General features: G+C 43.0%; 1 protein-coding gene across 1 annotated transcript in view; it reads left to right on the plus strand.

The window, feature by feature from the left end:
• pdk4 (pyruvate dehydrogenase kinase, isozyme 4) overlaps positions 1 to 18,955 on the plus strand; it is a 58,950-nt gene that overhangs the window by 15,329 nt on the left and 24,666 nt on the right. Inside the window, exons 3-6 of the mRNA XM_048554175.2 lie at positions 2,963 to 3,034; positions 3,646 to 3,830; positions 10,541 to 10,630; positions 16,236 to 16,313. Coding sequence (XP_048410132.1) covers positions 2,963 to 3,034; positions 3,646 to 3,830; positions 10,541 to 10,630; positions 16,236 to 16,313 — 425 coding nt within the window. The remainder of the gene's footprint in view (positions 1 to 2,962; positions 3,035 to 3,645; positions 3,831 to 10,540; positions 10,631 to 16,235; positions 16,314 to 18,955) is intronic.

The following is an 18,955-nucleotide window of genomic DNA, read 5'->3' on the forward strand; positions in this document are numbered from 1 at the left end:
CTCTCGCCCCTCATAAATGTACAGCACAGAAATAGATCCTTCGGTATAACTCATCCATGCCAAACAGATATCCTATATAGATCTAGTTCCATTTGGCCCATATCTGTTTAAACCCTTCCTATTCGTATAACCATCCGGATGCCTTTTAGATGTTGTAATCATACCAGCCTCCACCACTTTCAGCATCTTCCTATAGCTCAAGACCTCCAAACCTGGCAATGTCCTCATAAATTTTTTCTGAACCCTTCCTAGTTTCACAACAGCCTTCCTACAGAAGGGAGACCATCGTATCTCTTCCCCCTCCCCTTCTTTCTTTCTGCCTCCCCTCCTTGCCTGTCTTTCACCCTACCCTCCCTGCTCTCTTTCTCCCCTCATAACTTCTATTTCCCCACTTCTCTCAGCTCTGCCTCCTCTCTGCTCCCCCTTTCTCATTTGACCCTCCTCTTTCTTTGCCCCATCTGTCTCCTCTTTCCTTTTAATTAGTTGCTTCTGCTTTGATGTTTGTTACTTTTTAGCACAGATCCAATATTAAGTTTTAAAGGTAGAATTATTGCTGTACTGTACTGGAAAGACTCAGTTTTTTTGTCTGTTTGGTATGAGTGAGTGGGGAACAGGAGGGAAAAATGAACAGAATTGCTTGTATTGGACTTGACCTTTCTTGGTGCTCTTCATGTGATGTGAAAATCAGGAGTTTTGTTTTTGTCTCCCAGCTGTTGCTGATCTAAGAGGAAATGTCTTACAGAGGAGACGGTGGGGTCAGGGCACTCAGGAAGTCATGTTTATGGTCTAATGTTATTCTGCAATTGACAGCGGTTTTTTATGTTTCTCAAATGAGGCTTAAGTCTGTGTTATAAGGAAAACAAGAGACCTGAATTAAAATATTTTGTAAAAATATTAGCTGTATTCTGCAGTAATGTCTAAAATAGTACTGTGCAAAAAGTACAGTTCTCTAACTGTTGTAAAATGTTTAATTCAGAACAAGAAACTAGCAAAACAAGCAACATGAGAACTAAAAAACAGGAAGCTGTAGCTAGTTTTAGTTCAATTTATAGTTCTAAATTTAATATTAAAATATCACAGTCTGATTAGCTGAACTTTAGGCGCGAACGTGACATATTCTGACATTACCTTTCCTCGGCAATTTAGTTCTCTCAATATTTCAGCCATTGAAAACAGATGTCTCCCCATTCTAGTCATGTAGAACTGCTTTTAAATACTCATAAGTCTTTTTGACGCTGTGTGTAATCATAAATTGATTATTGTGCAATTGATCTTCCTATTGTATGTGCATATTCTGAATGCTTGATAATGCCAAAAACATTCAAATATCAATAGAAAGGTAATTTTTTTTCATGCCACATGTATGTTATCTCTAAGTACCAGAAGTAGAGCATTTGTCTTGGAATGCTAGTGCCAGTTCTGAATCATTTCTGGGGTCATTTCCACTTTATGCACAAGAGGAAGAGCTATTAGAATGTGTTCCTGAAATGATCTTGTGGTAGCAGGAGCATTTTTCTTCGATTGTTCAACTACAAAGGTCAAAGGGTGTTTTGAAATAAAATAGTGCAGTTGGGCATTGATATTCAATTTTAAATTGCCCCGGCTGGTGATTCTCAAATTCAGGAATTCTTTAATGTGACTGCCTTCACTAATGTTTGACATATTGCAGATCACTTTTTTTTAAAGAAAGCTTTTATTTTGTTAGGTAAAGTCTTTTTGAACAAATGGCTCACAGGCTTCAGGATAAGGAAGCGAATTGCAGAGCCTGAAGCTAAAATCTCTGTTGATCTATTTGCACTACAAAGCATCTTGAATGATCTCATATTGGTAAAGATTTGAGGAACAGCTTTTGGATTTCAGAAATAAATTTTGGAAATTCAGTACACAGAATTGCAAATAGCTGAAGCTTCAAAAGTGGAGTATGAAAAGTAATTGGAAGGATCTCCAAATCAACGCAAATTGCAATTCCATTAGGAATAAGAAACAACGTGGGCCCATTGAAAAGCTGATAACTGTGATGTGAGTGAAAATAAGAAAACGGTAGGCATGCTTAATCATTATTTTGTGTTTGTATTTACAGCAGAGAAAGAGGTCAGCCTACCATACATTCCAAGAAAGTTTATGGAATTGGTGTCTGGAACTCAACAAAATTAACATAAGCAAGATAAAAGTAGATAACAAGATAACGATTTGAACAGAGTCCCGAGATAATGGGAACTGCAGATGCTGGAGAATCTGAGATAACAAAGTGTGGAGCTGGATGAACACAGCAGGCCAAGCAGCATCTTAGGAGCAGAAAAGCTGACATTTCAGGCCTAGACCCTTCATCAGAAAAGGGGGATGGGGAGAGGATTCTGAAATAGAGGGAGGTGGACCGAAGATGGATAGAGGAGAAGATAGGTGGGGAGATAGGGAGGGGATAGGTCAGTCCAGGGAGGACAGACAGATCAAGGGGGTGGGATGAGGTTAGTAGGTAGGAAATGGAGGTGTGGCTTGAGGTGGGAGGAGGGGATAGGTGAGAGGAAGAGCAGGTTAGGCAGGCGGGGACGAGCTGGGCTGGTTTTGGGATGCAATGGGGGGAGGGGAGATTTTGAAGCTGGTGATTCCCTCCCCCACTGCATCCCAAAACGAGCCCAGCTCTGTTCATCCAGCTCCACATTTTGTTATCTTGAGCAGAGTCCCACACCTTTTTACTACACTGTGCACAGTATTTTCTTGGCAATTAACAGGGATGAATTGACTAAAGAAAATAATTGTACTTGCATTCTGCTTCTGGCCTGCAGTCTGGAATAAAAATTGGGCAATGCTCCATTATCATCAAGAGTTTGAGAAATGTTATTCTGAGCAGGAATTATTCAAATTTTATGGTTTATCAAACCTTCATTTTAATTTATCATTCACTGCTTTTTTTGCATATTTTAGATTAAATTACATTGTTTTTTTGCCTTTTATTCCTGTTTAGGTATGTGCAAAGTCTCACCGATATTCTGGAATTTTTGGATAAAAGCCCTGATAGTTACAGAGTTTTGTCAGAGTAAGTTGCATTATGCCTTTAGTATTTTTTTTTTGAAAATTCCAATTTGATTCAAGAAATTCATGTTTTGATTCCAATAACATTTAAAAATGAACAGCAGAAAATGTGTAAAATGCTGGAGTATGAGTCAGCAAACTGTCCTCCAAACTGTGTAGAATGCAGTTCCACTGCATAGGTATTTTGTGTTTGACCAAAATATATTCTCCATCTTCTTTAATATCATTACAAATAAAAGTGTTAAACAGTGAAATATTCAAAATTCTCTTTTCTCTGCTCATGTCTGCTGGTCCAATCTTCTGCCTGCTTGCCCCACATTCCCAACTCTCCTTCTCAAGTGCCCTGTCTTTGCCCCAGTTGCAGTACCTTCATCTACCTCCATTCCTGCCTGGGTTCAATCATTCCGCTGATCTATTGACTGCTTAACCTTTTTAATGCTAGTGTCGTGATTCCCTCATGTGGAATTGAGAGTCCAACTAGTTGTATGTACTATCCCAATAAGCTTATTACTTTGTGCCTCCCATTTAAGTTATTCTCAACATCAGCCAAATGGGGCTACTTTAAGTTATACAAATTACCACAGATAAATGATTTGTCAGTAATATGTGTTTTAGCTTTTCAGATACACTGATCAACATTCGAAATCGGCATAATGATGTTGTCCCAACTATGGCCCAGGGAGTCATAGAATATAAAGAAACATTTGGGGTGGATCCCATAGTTAATCAAAACGTGCAATACTTTTTAGACCGATTCTATTTGAGCCGAATCTCTATCCGCATGCTCATCAACCAGCACAGTAAGTATGAGTGAAAAGCTTTGAAATGAACACTGACAGTTTACTGTAATCTACTTTAACTAGAAATATGCCACATGTTGCCATGTCAAACCAAAAAGGTTGATACAAAATATGGCAGATGTTGGGTATATAAGGCAAACCAAAGCAGAAAAGCTGACCAGCATTAACTTCTGTGGACTGAGAAAGAATAACGGAGGCAAATGAAAGATAGAACATGTGAAAGAGAATTGCACCCTTCCTGTTGGCAGTAATCTAATGTCCAGCTGAATGAACCAAATGGACAACCTCAGACTTCAAGATGCCATGGCGGCACACACTTTTACATGTGTGTCCTAGAGTACAGCTACGATTAGTGATAGTAGAGGTTCCAATTCGTTTCCATCACATGGCTAACCAGGAATCTGCCCTGCTTTCATAGTCTGTGATTGACATATGTTGGAAGGATTGACCAGTTTATTTGGCTACATTATGAATCCACCCTCTTTGATAATCAGGTATTAGAGTAGAACTTGAAACCTGAGCTTCTGATTCGTGGAACAAAAACTATTAACTGTGTCACAAGACCTTCCCTTTATTTTTATTTTTCTTAATTTTATAGTATCTCTTTTTAGGCTTCAGTAAAATTTTGGTATTTTGTCCACTCTCTGACGAGAGAATGGGCATAAAGTACACCCTTAACATTCTTGTACGATTGATGGGAGGTATGACCTGATAATCAAACCTCTGTACTCCACAAGTCATAACATTAGTGTCAGATTTTTAATACAATCACCAAAATGGCCAAGTGATTTCTTTTTATTGCCTTTTATCATAATAAGAGATTTTCACTTGGTTTCTTTAAAATCAAAAACAACTCATGTATTATAAACAAAACTTTTTCTTTCAACAAGTGGAAAAACATGTTATCAACTAAGCATACTCAATGTATCAAACTAAGTATATTCCACCAGGGATAACAGTGTGGAGCTGGAGGGACACGACAGGCCAGGCAGCATCAGAGGAACAGGAAAGTTGACGTTTCAGATTGGGACCCTTTGGGTGGCGTGGTGGCTCCATGGTTAGCACAGCTGCCTTCACAGTATCAGGGACCTGGGTTCAATTCAAGCCTTGGGTGACTGTGTGGAGCTTGCTTGTCCCTGTGTCCAAGTGGGTATGTACTAGGTAATAAAATGTGAGGCTGGATGAACACAGCAGGCCCAGCAGCATCTCAGGAGCACAAAAGCTGATGTTTCGGGCCTAGACCCTTCATCAGAGAGGGGGATGGGGCGAGGGTTCTGGAATAAATAGGGAGAGAGGGGGAGGCGGACCGAAGATGAAGAGAAAAGAAGATAGGTGGAGAGGAGAGTATAGGTAGGGAGGGGATAGGTCAGTCCAGGGAAGACGGACAGGTCAAGGAGGTGGGATGAGGTTAGTAGGTAGGAGATGGAGGTGCGGCTTGGGGTGGGAGGAAGGGATGGGCGAGAGGAAGAACAGGTTAGGGAAGCAGAGACAGGTTGGACTGGTTTTGGGATGCAGTGGGTGGAGGGGAAGAGCTGGGCTGCATGTGTGGTGCAGTGGGGGGAGGGGACGAATTGGGCTGGTTTTGGGATGCGGTGGGGGAAGGGGAGATTTTGAAGCTGGTGAAGTCCACGTTGATACCATCGGGCTGCAGGGTTCCCAAGCGGAATATGAGTTGCTGTTCCTGCAACCTTCGGGTGGCATCATTGTGGCACTGCAGGAAGCCCATGATGGACATGTCATCTAAAGAATGGGAGGGGGAGTGGAAATGGTTTGCGACTGGGAGGTGCAGTTGTTTATTGCGAACTGAGTGGAGGTGCTCTGCAAAGCGGTCCCCAAGCCTCTGCTTGGTTTCCCCAGTGTAGAGGAAGCCACACCAGGTACAGTGGATGCAGTATACCACATTGGCAGATGTGCAGGTGAACCTCTGCTTAATATGGAAAGTCATCTTGGGGCCTGGGATAGGGGTGAGGGAGGAGGTGTGGGGGCAAGTGTAACATTTCCTGCGGTTGCAGGGGAAGGTGCTGGGTGTGGTGGGGTTGGAGGGCAGTGTAGAGCGAACAAGGGAGTCACAGAGAGAGTGGTCTCTCTGGAAAGCAGACAAGGGTGGGGATGGAAAATGTCTTGGGTGGTGGGGTCGGATTGTAGATGGCAAGTGTCGGAGGATGATGCATTATATCCGGAGGTTGGTGGGGTGGTGTGTGAGAACGAGGGGGATCCTCTTTGGGCGGTTGTGGTGGGGGCGGGGTGTGAGGGATGTGTTGCGGGAAATGCGGGAGACGCGGTCAAGGGCGTTCTCGACCACTGTGGGGGGAAAGTTGCGGTCCTTGAAGAGCTTGGACATCTGGGATGTGCGGGAGTGGAATGCCTCATCGTGGGTGCAGATGTGGTGGAGGCGGAGGAATTGGATATAGGGGATGGAATTTTTGCAGGTGGGTGGGTGGGAGGAGGTGTATTCTAGGTAGCTGTGGGAGTCGGTGGGCTTGAAATGGACATCAGTTACAAGCTGGTTGCCTGAGATGGAGACTGAGGTCCAGGAAGGTGAGGGATGTGCTGGAGATGGCCCAGGTGAACTGAAGGTTGGGGTGGAAGGTGTTGGTGAAGTGGATGAACTGTTCGAGCTCCTCTGGGGAGCAAGAGGCGGCGCCGATACAGTCATCAGTGTAACGGAGGAGGAGGTGGGGTTTGGGGCCTGTGTAGGTGCGGAAGAGGGACTGTACTAGTTACACTGGTTTCCTCCCGCAATCCAAAGATTTGTAGGTGGATTGGTCCTGCTAAATTGCCGTATAGCATGTAGGTTATGTGAATGATCCATTCTAAATGGAGAGTCATGAGGACAGGGTGGGGACTGAAACTGTGTGAGATGCTGTTCAGAGGGCTAGTGCAGACTCAGTGGGCTGAGTCCCCTCTTTTTCATACTGTGGGGTTCTATGATTCTGTAAATAACAAACAAGATAATACACCTCTGCAGGAATGAGAGATAACAAGGTGTGAAGCTGGATGAACATAGCAGGCCAAGCAGCATCAGAGGAGCAGGAAAGTTTTACATTTCGGGTCGAGACCCTTTTTCAGAAATGGCGGGGGGGGAAGGGGATTCTGAAATAAATAGGGAGTCAGGGGGAGACAAATAGAAGATGGATAAAGGAGAAGATAGGGTGAGAGGAGACACAGGTCAAAGAGACGGGGTTAGAGCCAGTGAAGGTGAATGTAGGTGGGGAGTTAGGGAGGGGATAGGTCAGTCCAAGGAGGACGGACAGGTCAAGGAGGTGGGATGAGGTTAGTGGGTAGGAGATGGGGGTGGGGCTTGAGGTGGGAGGAATAGGTAGGGAGGCAGGGATTAGCTGGCATGGTTTTGGGATGTGGTCGGGGGAGGGGAGATTTTGAAGCTTATGAAGTCCACATTGATACCCTTTTTGATACCACATTAGCAGATGTGCAGGTGAACTTAATATCTAATAAATTACTTCTCTAACTGTGAGCCTAACCCTCCCTCTACTGACCCCTTCTACCGCCTCCAGCACAACCCCTTTTCCTGGACACCGCCCCCAAGGCCTCCTACCCTCCCTCAACCTCTTCATCTTTAATAAAAATCCAACGCATCATCCTCTGACATTTCCGCCTTCTGCAATCTGACCCCACTACCAAAGACACTTTTTTCCCTCCCCACCCTTATCTGCTTACCGGAGGGGCCACACTCACCGTGACTCCCTTGTCCGCTCCACACTCCCCTCCAGCCCCACCACCCCCAGCACTTTTCCCTGGAACCAAAGCAAGTGCTACACCTGTCCCTACATCTACCCCCTCACCCCCATCCCAGTCCCTAAGAAGATCTTCCACATCAAACAAATGCTTGCCAGCACATCTGCTAATGTGGTATACTGTATCTGCTGTTCCCGTTGTGGCCTCCTCTATATGGGGGAACCCAAGCAAAGGCTTGGGGACTGCTTTGTGGAACACCTACACTCAGTTCGCACCAAACAATTACACCTCCCAGTCGCGAACCATTTCAACTCCCCCTCCCACTCCTTGGACGACATGTCCATCCTGGACCTCCTGCATTGCCGCAATGACGCCACCCGAAAGCTGCAGGAACAGCATCTCATATTTTGCTTGGTAACCCTGCAGCCCAAGGGTATCAATGTGGACTTCACAGCCTTCAAAATCTCCCCTCCCTTGACCACATCCCAAAATCAGCCCAGCTAGTCCCCGCCTCCCTAACCATTCCTCCCACCTCAAGCCCCACCCCCATCTCCTACCCACCAACCTCAGCCCGTTTTCTTGACTTGTCCGTCCTCCCTGGACTGACCTATCCCCTCCACAACTCCCCACCTACATTCACCTTCACTGGCTCCAACCTGACCTCTTTGACTTATCTATCTTCTCTCCACCTATCTTCTTTATCCATCTTCTATTCGCCTCCCCCTTTCTCCCTATTTATTTCAGAATCCCCTTCCCATCCTCCAAAGAATCGTAGACGCTGGAAATCAGAATCAAAAACAGAAATTATTGGAAAAACTGAGTAGGTCCAGCAGTGTCTGTGGAGAGAAAGCAGAGTTAATGTTTCAGGACTCATCCTTGTACACCATATTTGCACCATTACACTCGTTGAATCTTTCTGTTACCTCTTTGAAAAGCTCCAGCACTTTAGTTAAGTATGATTTTCCTTTGAGAAATCCATGCTGATTCTTTCTAATAACCCACATTTCTCTATGTAATTGCTGGGCTTATCCTTTGAGGCTTCCTTGAACAAAGCTGTAATGTTTGCAATTTTTCAGTCATCTAGTAGCTCCCATGAGCCTACAGGAGACTGATTGATAGATTGTGGCCAGTGCCAATGTAATTTCCATTCTCCCTTCCTTAACTCCTTGTATACATTTCATCTATTCCCAGTGTCTTGTCAACTTTAAGTCCCCACAGTCTATCCAACATTTCAGCTCTATGAATTTTGAATCCTTCCAGTGAGTGAGTTCCCTCTCTCTTTGGTAAAGACAGATTCCAATTATTCGTTTAACACTTCAGTCTTCCCTGCCTGTAAGTGTAAATCCCTTTTTGGGGTCCATTTTTGGCCCTACTGCTCATTTTACCACCCTTTTATTATTTATATGGCTATTTGAAAAAAAAGACTTTGGGACAGCTTTTTATGTTGATTGCCAAGATTTTCTCATTATTCCTCTTTGCTTCTCTCATTTGCTTTTCCCTTCCCCTCTGAACCTTTGAACTTTGCTTCTCAATTTTATTTTCTGCCTGAACTTGACACAAGGACACATTTTTAATTTACCTTAATGTCTATCTCCTTTGTCATCCAGGAAGCTCTGTATTTTTTTTGTTCAACATTCCCCATTTGCGGGAATATACCTGGACTGTATCCGAACCTTCTCTTCGAATGTAGCCCATTGTTCAGTTACAATTTTTCCCGCCAACCTCTTGTTCCAGTCAATCCTGCCTACTTCTTGTCACATTGAAGCCCACTCCCTGTCAATTGATTTCTCTGTCTCTGAATTATTGCATGTCATTCTCCAACACCATCCTAACCCTAATGATGCAATGATCACTGTCTCCTGAAAGTCATCCAAATGCCACTTTATCTTCTTGGCCCATCTCATTTCCAATAACCAGGTCCAGCAGGACATCCTTTCTTATTGAACTGAAAGCATCTATTGTGGGAAGCTCTCCTGCATGCAATCCAGGGATATTTGTGCCTCACTACTCACATTGACTACAAGTATCCCAGTCAATGATGGGTAATTAATGTGTCCCATTATAACTGCAGTATGGCATCTCTCTGTAATTTACCTACAGATATGTGGTTCCACATCCATTCAAGTAGCTAGTGGCCTATAGACTACATGCAACAGTGTAATTATGTCCTGTTTGTGCCCCAGTTCAGCTCATTGAATCCTGTGGTCTCGTACGACTGAACTGCGGGTTCCTCAACTTTGTTTACATGCCCACGACAGTTTTTTTGAAATTTGTCTCTGTCTGTGTGCATTAGTCTACAGGTTTAAAAGGGCTTAGTTTTTTGAGTTACATATTGGTAGTTCATTCAGAGATAGTAGGAACTGTAGGTACTGCAGAATCTGAGATAACAAGGTTTAGAGCTCGATGAACACAGCAGGCCAAGCAACATCATAAGAGCAGGAAAGCTGATGTTTCGGGCCCAGAGCCGCCTTCAGAAAAAAATCATTGTTTGCTTGTCATTAATATTTCTTTATTTGTATTAAGTAGTAGTTCTTGTTAAGTACAGAAACCTGGTCAGTGTTTTGTTAACCTGAGCCTATCCGTCAGTAGGTTGGGGACTTTTGAATACTTTGATTAATTCTTTAACTTTTATGATGACGCTGGAACTAGTGAAACTTGAGTATCTGCACACTTTCCCAAAAGGGTTTGTAACACCTCAAAACTTAATCTTGTGTCTAAGTTAAATGGTACTGCACTTATATTTCTGGTATTCTTAGTTAAGAATGATATCTTGCCATAGAAGTAGAAGATGCTAATATTAGCATGAGTTGTCTACATACTAATTTGGGAGTAAATATGGTTAGTAATTTAAATAACACATCAGAAAACTTAGAGCATGGCCTTTATCTTGATGAAATTTAAATCTGAATAAATGCAATGTTTATTTAAAACTTCTTTTGAATAAGAATCTTTGTATGTAATGCAGCAAAGCCATCTGATACATTTTTTTTTATATCACTTTGTTATCATATCAGCCCTTGTTTTTGATGGTCGAAGTAATCCAGCCCATCCCAAACACATTGGTGGCATAGACCCTAACTGCGATGTGATAAAAGTGGTGAAAGGTAGGTCATGTGTTGCGTGAAATCCAGTAACAGAAATGTTTTAAGATTAAACTATTTTCACTATATCCTTTATAATAGTCAACTGTATTAGATCATAAGACATAGGAGTGGAAGTAAGGCCATTCGGCCCATTGAGTCCACTCTGCCATTTAATCATGGGTGATGGGCATTTCAACTCCACTTCCCTGCACTGCCCCCATAGCCCTTGATTCCTTGTGAGATCAAGAATTTATCAATCTCTGCCTTGAAGACATTAATGTCCCAGCCTCCACTGCATATCTTTTTTCTATTTGAGAAAATATACTTTATTCATAGAATGTACAAAAAATACAACATTTATACACCTACCCAGTCATGCAAGCCGCTCCGGGTTACCCAGGGGGTACGTACACCAACTAAAGGGAAAAAACAAAACAAAGAAGAAAAAGCAAAGAAAATACCCCGGCAGTCGTCTCCCCGCACAGCCCCCGCTGGCCCCCTGACCAGTTGGGGAAGGCACCAGCTGGGCCCAGTTACCAGATAGGGCCCTTGTTTCTAATCTGGACGAGGGGTTTCATACGGTGGTCTTTCCCCACCGTGCCTTGGCGGCGGCTGCCCCAAGCTTTAGCGCGTCCCTCAGCACATAGTCCTGGAACTTGGAGCGTGCCAGTCTGCAACACTCGGTCGGGGTCAGTTCTTTCAGCTGGCAGACCAGCAAGTTGCGGGCAGACCAAAGAGCATCTTTCACCGCATTGATGGTCCTCCAGGCACAGTTGATGTTGGTCTCGGTGGCCTCCACTGCATATCATTGAAGAAGCAGTACCTAGGTACCTTTTGTACCTAAACATGGTGTTGTAAGTGACAACTTACAAACTTTTCCCTGTACTCATTTGAGTACATGTGACAATAAAGCAAATTTAATTCAATTCAGTTCAGTTTAATACCACAATTTGATTAAGTGGGAAAGGGTTTCTTCCTGTGAGCTCTGGCAAGTTTTCATGTGCAATTTAACTCTGCTTGCCTTGTTACCTATGCACCATGCCCTCATGGCGCTGGTCTCAATCTCTTTTGTACTCCGCGTTAATGGAATTGCTTTCCCCTGCTGGGATCTTTTCGGTTTCCTGCCACCAGTGTCATTTTAAGCTGTGTACCAGTTCACTTGTCCCTTGCAATTGTAGTGTGTGAAGAATTTTCACACCAATGGCTGCTAGAGACAAGTTGGCACCCTGCTTTCCTGACAAAGACTTGAAAGGTTTGCTGAATGGAATGTTGGATGGGAAGGCTATCCTCTTTCCTCAGGTCTGCCAGGGAAGACCATGGTATCAGTCCATGCCAGACTAATCCCAGGTTTCTGCCTGGGTCAATGTGTTGTCCACATTTCCGAGCAACAATGAATGATCTTCTGCAAGGATAAACGTCACCATTTTCTTTCTGCTACCTTTTGCTCTCTCTAACTCTGCCACTGCGCACAAATCCCACCAGTGTTCACAGTCTAAAACTCCGAATGTTGCATTCAGCATCTTCCTTCAGACATTCTCATCCACCCCATTCCCTCCAGTCTATTAATTCTTCCTGTCCTTTGCTACTGACTCACTAAGGACAGCTACCTTGCCATCCCACTCATTCACTGACAGTGTCTCATTCCAGGTGTAAACAGCACACAATAAGGCAGAGGGAGCAAAGATGGGTAGTTCGGTACCCACCATTCATCTGTTCATTTGTCCCCTATGAGAAGACAATACTTTGAAGAAGACCATGACCAGTCAGGGTGATATTGAGATCTGTGTTCTGGCAACCAAGTAAAATACATATTCAAGTGTTGTGCTATTGTTCCCTAACTGCCATCAAATCATAGACTCCCTACAGTGTGGAAGCAGGGCATTGAGGCCACACGGACCATCCGAAGAGCATTCCACACAGATTCACCCTCCTACTCTATCCACAAAACCCTGCATTACTCGTCTCCACCTAGCCTGCACATTCCGGACACAATGGCAATTTAGCATGGCTAATCCACCTAACCTGCATATCTTTGATCTGTGGGAGGAATCCTGAACACCCAGAGGAAACCTATTTAGACATGGCGAGAATTTGCAAACTACACACAGAATGTCATCTGAGGATGGAATCAAACCCAGGTCCCTGGCACCATGAGGCAACAGTACTGACCTCTGAGCCACCATGCTGCTCTGTCAAAAGTATTTTCGACATGATCAAGCTTCTACCCCTCTGGAGCAATTAACTCCCTCTCATCTTCTGCAGGAATGAGCGGCATCCACACAACCATTACCCTGAAGAGATAGGTCCCTCTGGACATTAACTCCTCCATTTCTGAGGAATAGGCTACAGAGGTCTCCGAGGAAGCATTGGCAAGACTGTCACTGAGACTGACAGCTTGGTGGGTATATTAGCTAAACAAAAGATGCAGCACATTCTGGTGGCATATCTATATCAGGTTGTCACAGTTGACTGTTGAAAAAATGCTCCAGAGCCCATTCAGACGATTGCCAGAGACGAGATTCCTGCTCATCCCTAGGCAGGAGATAACTTCTTTGTTTTGGCCATGAATACTTCCATTAAAATACACAAGCTGATGTAGGAGCAACAGACAGTTTTGTCACATTCAGCAAACTGCGATGAAGGTTGGAGGAGTCCATCAATGGCATCCATACTTTATTAGCTTCAGTTAGTGTCTGCCTGGCTGATTCTATGCCTTGTCGAACCAGGTCTTGCATACTTGATGTCTGCCAGATACATGCACAGACCCAAACCTTATTTTTCTGGACACTTGTGCTCAGCAAGGAGACAGGATGGTACCAGTCGGCAACCAGTCAGAAGAGCAGTTCAGGTGGAGTCCTCGCAGAAGTCTCCTCCGCACTCTACAGGACCCTCTAGCCATAATACCCTCTGTGTCATCCGCCCAATACTCCAAAGGCAACAGATGTCACTATAGAGCAGGCTTCCTCCAACTCAGCTATGGACTGTGGAAGTTCTATGAAGGACTGTCCTTTTCATTCTCTTCTCTTGTGTAAGGAGTGATCTCCCTCAGGATAAACCACCACCAGTCATCTCTCAAATGAGGGAGCAGCCCTGGTCTGTTAGGACAATGGCAACTTTACCTTAGTGTGAATAGACTGTCTGGTCTAACCATGACCCAACCCTTTACCAGCTAGTAATGACAGACTTAACTGATGAGAGATTAGACCTTTGACTGATCTCTTTGTACCTCCTCTGACTTAAGTGCTAATACCCAGACTGGTTATACAGGACCTACAGGACTGACCATGGCTCATTCCCTGGAATGATATAGAATCCCTGATACCGAATGACCATGTCCAAAACCTGGAGAGATTTTGGATAATGCCTTTGACAGACTTTGTGGGGCCTACTGTCTGACAACAAACCCCCTTTATTTGACTAAGGAGTACTCCGTTTAGAAAGTTGGGAGATACAACCATTTCATTGAAGCACATTCAATGTGTTTTAGTTTTTTTTAAAAAAGTAAAGTCGCTATAGTCCCAGAGGACTATGCTCTTATCAGAGCCAGACAACTGGTGGTGGTCTAATTTGACGGTCACCAAGACTCGGGCAAGGGAAGAGGTTGAGAAGGTGGGACCTTCATAGAGCCATCAGTCAGTATGAGAATTGAACCAACACTGTTAACATCAGTCTGCATTGCAAACCAATCATCCAAGTTAACCAACCCATTCAATGTGTTTACTGTGTAAACTGCTGGCATATACTAAAGATGTGACATTAATACAGCACAGTTCCAAACATCAATATGTCTGACTATTTGATAATTGTTGGCAAATATGATAGGCCTCCTGGCTTTATGTCTGCAGTTAAAAGGCAAAGCAAGACAGAAGCAATGTGAATGTTTATGGTTTGACAGAGGTGCAAATGCTGAAAAAGATAAAGTAAGGCAGAGATGCTGTGAGCATCAAATAGTTGCAAATGAATACTAAGAAAGCATATTGACAGCCCTGAGATTCTCCCCATTCCAACGCATGAGATGGGTGTGCAAAGTGGCCTGGCAGCAGCATTATAATTAAACATATTGGTGAACTCTCAGTGATGTGGTGAGACTGATTCTTGGCCAATTCCAACTTCTGTGGGTGGAGGGTGTAGGCCGTAGCTGCTAATGGAGTTGCTCTGAGATGCTGGGGACTGCTGGCAAAGATGGAAGCCAGGAGAACATGTCAGCAAGCTGCTACTGCCGGATACCCACTTTCATATCATATCAGGACTTGTCATCATCTAGTTTCTTCCACTATCTGCAGAAAATAGCGACCTTCATATAAATGAGGTAAGATTAGATAACAATGAGATGTTAATACATTCAAATAGGGCCTTCACCACTCACTAGATTCTTTTCTAGTTATTAAAATCATATGTGGACAATTGGATTTTTAATCTCAATATCAAAATTCTCATTTTGCCATTCTCCATATTCTCCCAAATCTCTCATCAGTGCCCAAGTCATTCAGGGCCTGAGGAAATTCTGCCCCCGTATCTTTTTCCATGTCACTAATTTTCAGGATGTTTTAACCCCACTGCCTACATTCATCCTGACTGAATCTGCAAAGGATCTCCTATTCCAATGTTTGCAGTGTTCCATTCAGATTTAACAATGATGCTTTTTATCTCAATGTTTGCCAAAATTAAACCACTGCATGAAAAGTAGACATATTGTAACTTGTATTAGTTTGCATTATCATCCAGACTTTGCATAATAAATATTGTGAATACTGGAACTCGGAAATAAAAACAGAAAGTGCTGGAGAAACCCAGCAGGTCTGGCAATGTCTCTGGAGGTAGAAACCGAGTTAATGTTTTGATTCCAAAAAATAAGGGACCTGAAAAGTTATGCTATTAATGCTGCTGACAAAAGAAGGGTGACAGTGAAACAGACGGTGAGGGCATCTAGAGGAAAGGGACAGCTAATAGCGATAAAGGAGATACTGAGATGTAGAATATATGTAAATGGTAGGTTTAAGCAGGACAAAATAAGGTCAGCTCTGCTCAAAGCAAAACCAACAAGACACAAACAAAATGCAGTGGGTACAGGGAGTGGGGAAACATGATTTTTGCAATGGAAGACAATGTTCACGCTTTGCTGAATACTGAAGGCTGCGAAATGCCTATGGAAAAGGAGATGCTGCTCCTCCAGTTTGCATTAAGCTTCATTGGAATATTGCAGCAGGCCTTAAATGGAATGTTGACATGAGAGCAAGATATTGAAATTGCAAGCACCTGGAAGGTCAGGACCATTCTAAGGGACTGTTTGTATTCCACTATATTGTAGAAATACAGGTAAGTTTTCCAAAGCCATTCTGTTCGTTTGTAGTTAAATGATTTTTCTAATGTTAATCTTTAGGCAAATGAAATAAAGAAAGTAAAGTAAATAATTGAATTGCAAATTAATCTGTTCAATCTAAAAATCCTACCCTAATTCCTTCGGGAGAGATGTAATAATGAATGTTCATTTTGAGACTTTAATATTCAAAGTGTTTATTTTTTCTAAAATATAAAGGATTCCAAATCTATAGTGTAAGCTTAGTTCTGATTTTAAGAAAGCTAATCAAGTCAAAGGTAACATGGTCTTATGTTTGGTGACACACAGATGCCAGTGAAAGTGCAAAAATGCTTTGTGATCAATATTATTTGACTTCTCCTGAGATCCTGATTAATCACTTCAATGGTAAGTTACAGTTGTCCTCTTCCTGTTTCATTGTGATATTGCTCCAAGATAGTCATTTTGTATGCCTACTTTAGGATCATCCTCATGGGTAGAGAAATTCATGTTTCTCCTTTTTCCAGGATTAATAGCTCCCTCTTACCTATGTTCTCACCACCACACCAAATTCCCTGTATTTTTCTGTCCTTAATTCCTCCTCTCCCTAATCTGCTACATCCAATCATCCTGGGCTCCCATCATTTAGCTATTTCCACCATCAACTATATCTTGCTAGCTGTCTCAAAGCCCATTTCGTCCATAAGATCTGTCCATTCCTTCCTTAGTCTCCTATCTATTCAACTACCTTTCACTACCATTTTATAAAAACCAAAAAAACTATGGATGCTGTAAATCAGGAACAAAAACAAAGTTGCTGGAAAAGCTCAGCAGGTCTGGCAGCATCCGTGGAGGAGAAAACTGAGGAAGGGTCACCGGACCCGAAACGTTAACTCTGTTTTCTCCTCCACAAATGCTGCCAGACCTGCTGAGCTTTTCCAACGACTGAGGTACTGGCATAATTTTCTGTAGAAAAAAAAACATATTTCACTCTCCTGCTAATCCACATTTCAAACTTCAGTTTCCACTCTTCTATCCAGGACTATCCCCATCTGTTTTGCAACTCCTTGTTTGAATCCCTGTACTTTTATCTTTCTCATAACATAGAAATGTCCCTAAACAAGCACAAATAAAATCCATTGTGAATGTAATCATGATGCTTCACACTTTTCATCCTCATTTTTCTCCATTATTCATTGAAATTGGCCATTGCCAAATTCCTCCAGTGCCTTTTTTCTATAATCATCTTTTTTAGGATTGTAATTCAAACTACTTTGCAAATTCTTTATTATAGAATGCTTGGAGTTAAGACATTTATGGATTCAGGAATTTTCTGGATAGCTACCAAAGTGTGATCTGGATCTAAATAGGCACCTGATACATAAAGCGGTTTGAAAGTATGAATAAAAATTGTTTTATTTATCCAAACCCTATACCTTCCGTATTTCAAATGCTAAAATGACTAAACTAGTCTACAAAACTGAACATTTTGTTTGCCAAACGACAAAAGACCCAGAGTTAGAACTAACAATAGGCTAAAACTGGAGGTAATGGACTATTTGCTGGCATTTCTTCCAGTATCATCTTGTATCCTCTTGTCTCTCTTTCATATTTTATAAACAATTGCAACATCGTGAATGGTAGATCTGAGAGTTGTGGGACTTAATGAATAAATTCCAAACAACTGGTGTTTTCAGATTTCTGCATTGGAAGGTTTTATTTTGTCTTTATTTATTCATTGATTTTGGGTGTTGCTTCTGGTTCAGCATTTAATGCCTTTGAAAAGGTGGTGAGCTGCCTACTTGAACTGCTGTACTCCATTTTGTGCTGGTGCATTGCTGTGCTGTTTGGGAGCAAATTCTAGAATTTTAACCCAGCAACAGTGAAAGAATGGTGGCACATTTTCAAGTGAACGTGTTGAGTGGTTGGGCAGTGAACTTGCAGATGGTGCTGTTTACATGAATCTCCTGCCCTTGTCCATCTAGATGACTGCAGTCATGGATTTGAAAAGCTGTCTAAGGAACCTTGGTGGATCTGTGTAGTGTATTTTTTTTTATTCATTCGTGGGTTTTGGACATCACTGGCTGGCCAGCATTTATTGCCTGCCCTCAGTTGCCCTTGAGAAGGTGGTGGTGAGCTGCCTTCTTGCACTGTTGTAGTCCACGTGCTATAGATTGATCCACCGTGTCCTTAATGAAGGAATTCCAGGATTTTGACCGAGCAGCAGTGAAGGAATGGCAATATATTTCCAAGTCAGAATGATGAATGACTTGGAGGGCACTTTGCAGGTGGTGGTGTTCTCAAGTATCAGCTGCCCTTGCCCTTCTAGTTGGAAGTGGTCATGCGTTTGGGCGGTGCCGTCTAAGGAGCCTTGGTGAATTTCCATAGTACATCTTACAGATTGTATACACTGCTGCTATTGAGCATTGGCGTTTGAGGGAGTTGGATACGTGTAGATGTGATGCCAACCTAGTGAGATTCTTTCTCTGGATGGCATCAAGTTTCTTGAGTGTTATTGGAGCTGCACCCATCCAGGCATGTGGGGAGTATCCCATCATACTTCTGATTTCTGCCTTGTCGATGATAGACAAGCTTTAGGGAGCCAGGTTTGAACTGATCGGTGCAGTGTTGCTAATCTCAGGATCGATACAGTGTGGAGCTGGAGGAACACAGCAGGTCAGGCAGCATTAGAGGAGTAGGAGAGTCACCGTTTTGGGCCTAGACCGTTCATCAAGTCTAGGGAGGGGGGGAAAGGAGCTGGGAAATAAATAGAGGAAAGAAATGTGGGGCTGGGTGAAAGTAGGTGGGATGGTGAGAGAGAGAGATAATGGGAACTGCAGATGCTGGAAAATCTGAGATAACAAAGTGTGGAGCTGGATGAACACAGCAGGCCTAGCAGCATCTTAGGAGCACAAAAGCTGACATTTTGGGCCTAGACCCTTCATCAGTCTAGGTCTGAAACATCAGCTTTTGTGCTCCTAAGATGCTGCTTGGCCTGTTGTGTTCATCCAGCTCCACACTTTGTTATCTGGGATGGTGATCGATGGATG

The sequence above is a fragment of the Stegostoma tigrinum genome, chromosome 2 (assembly GCF_030684315.1).
Source record: "Stegostoma tigrinum isolate sSteTig4 chromosome 2, sSteTig4.hap1, whole genome shotgun sequence".
Lineage (NCBI taxonomy): Eukaryota > Metazoa > Chordata > Chondrichthyes > Orectolobiformes > Stegostomatidae > Stegostoma > Stegostoma tigrinum.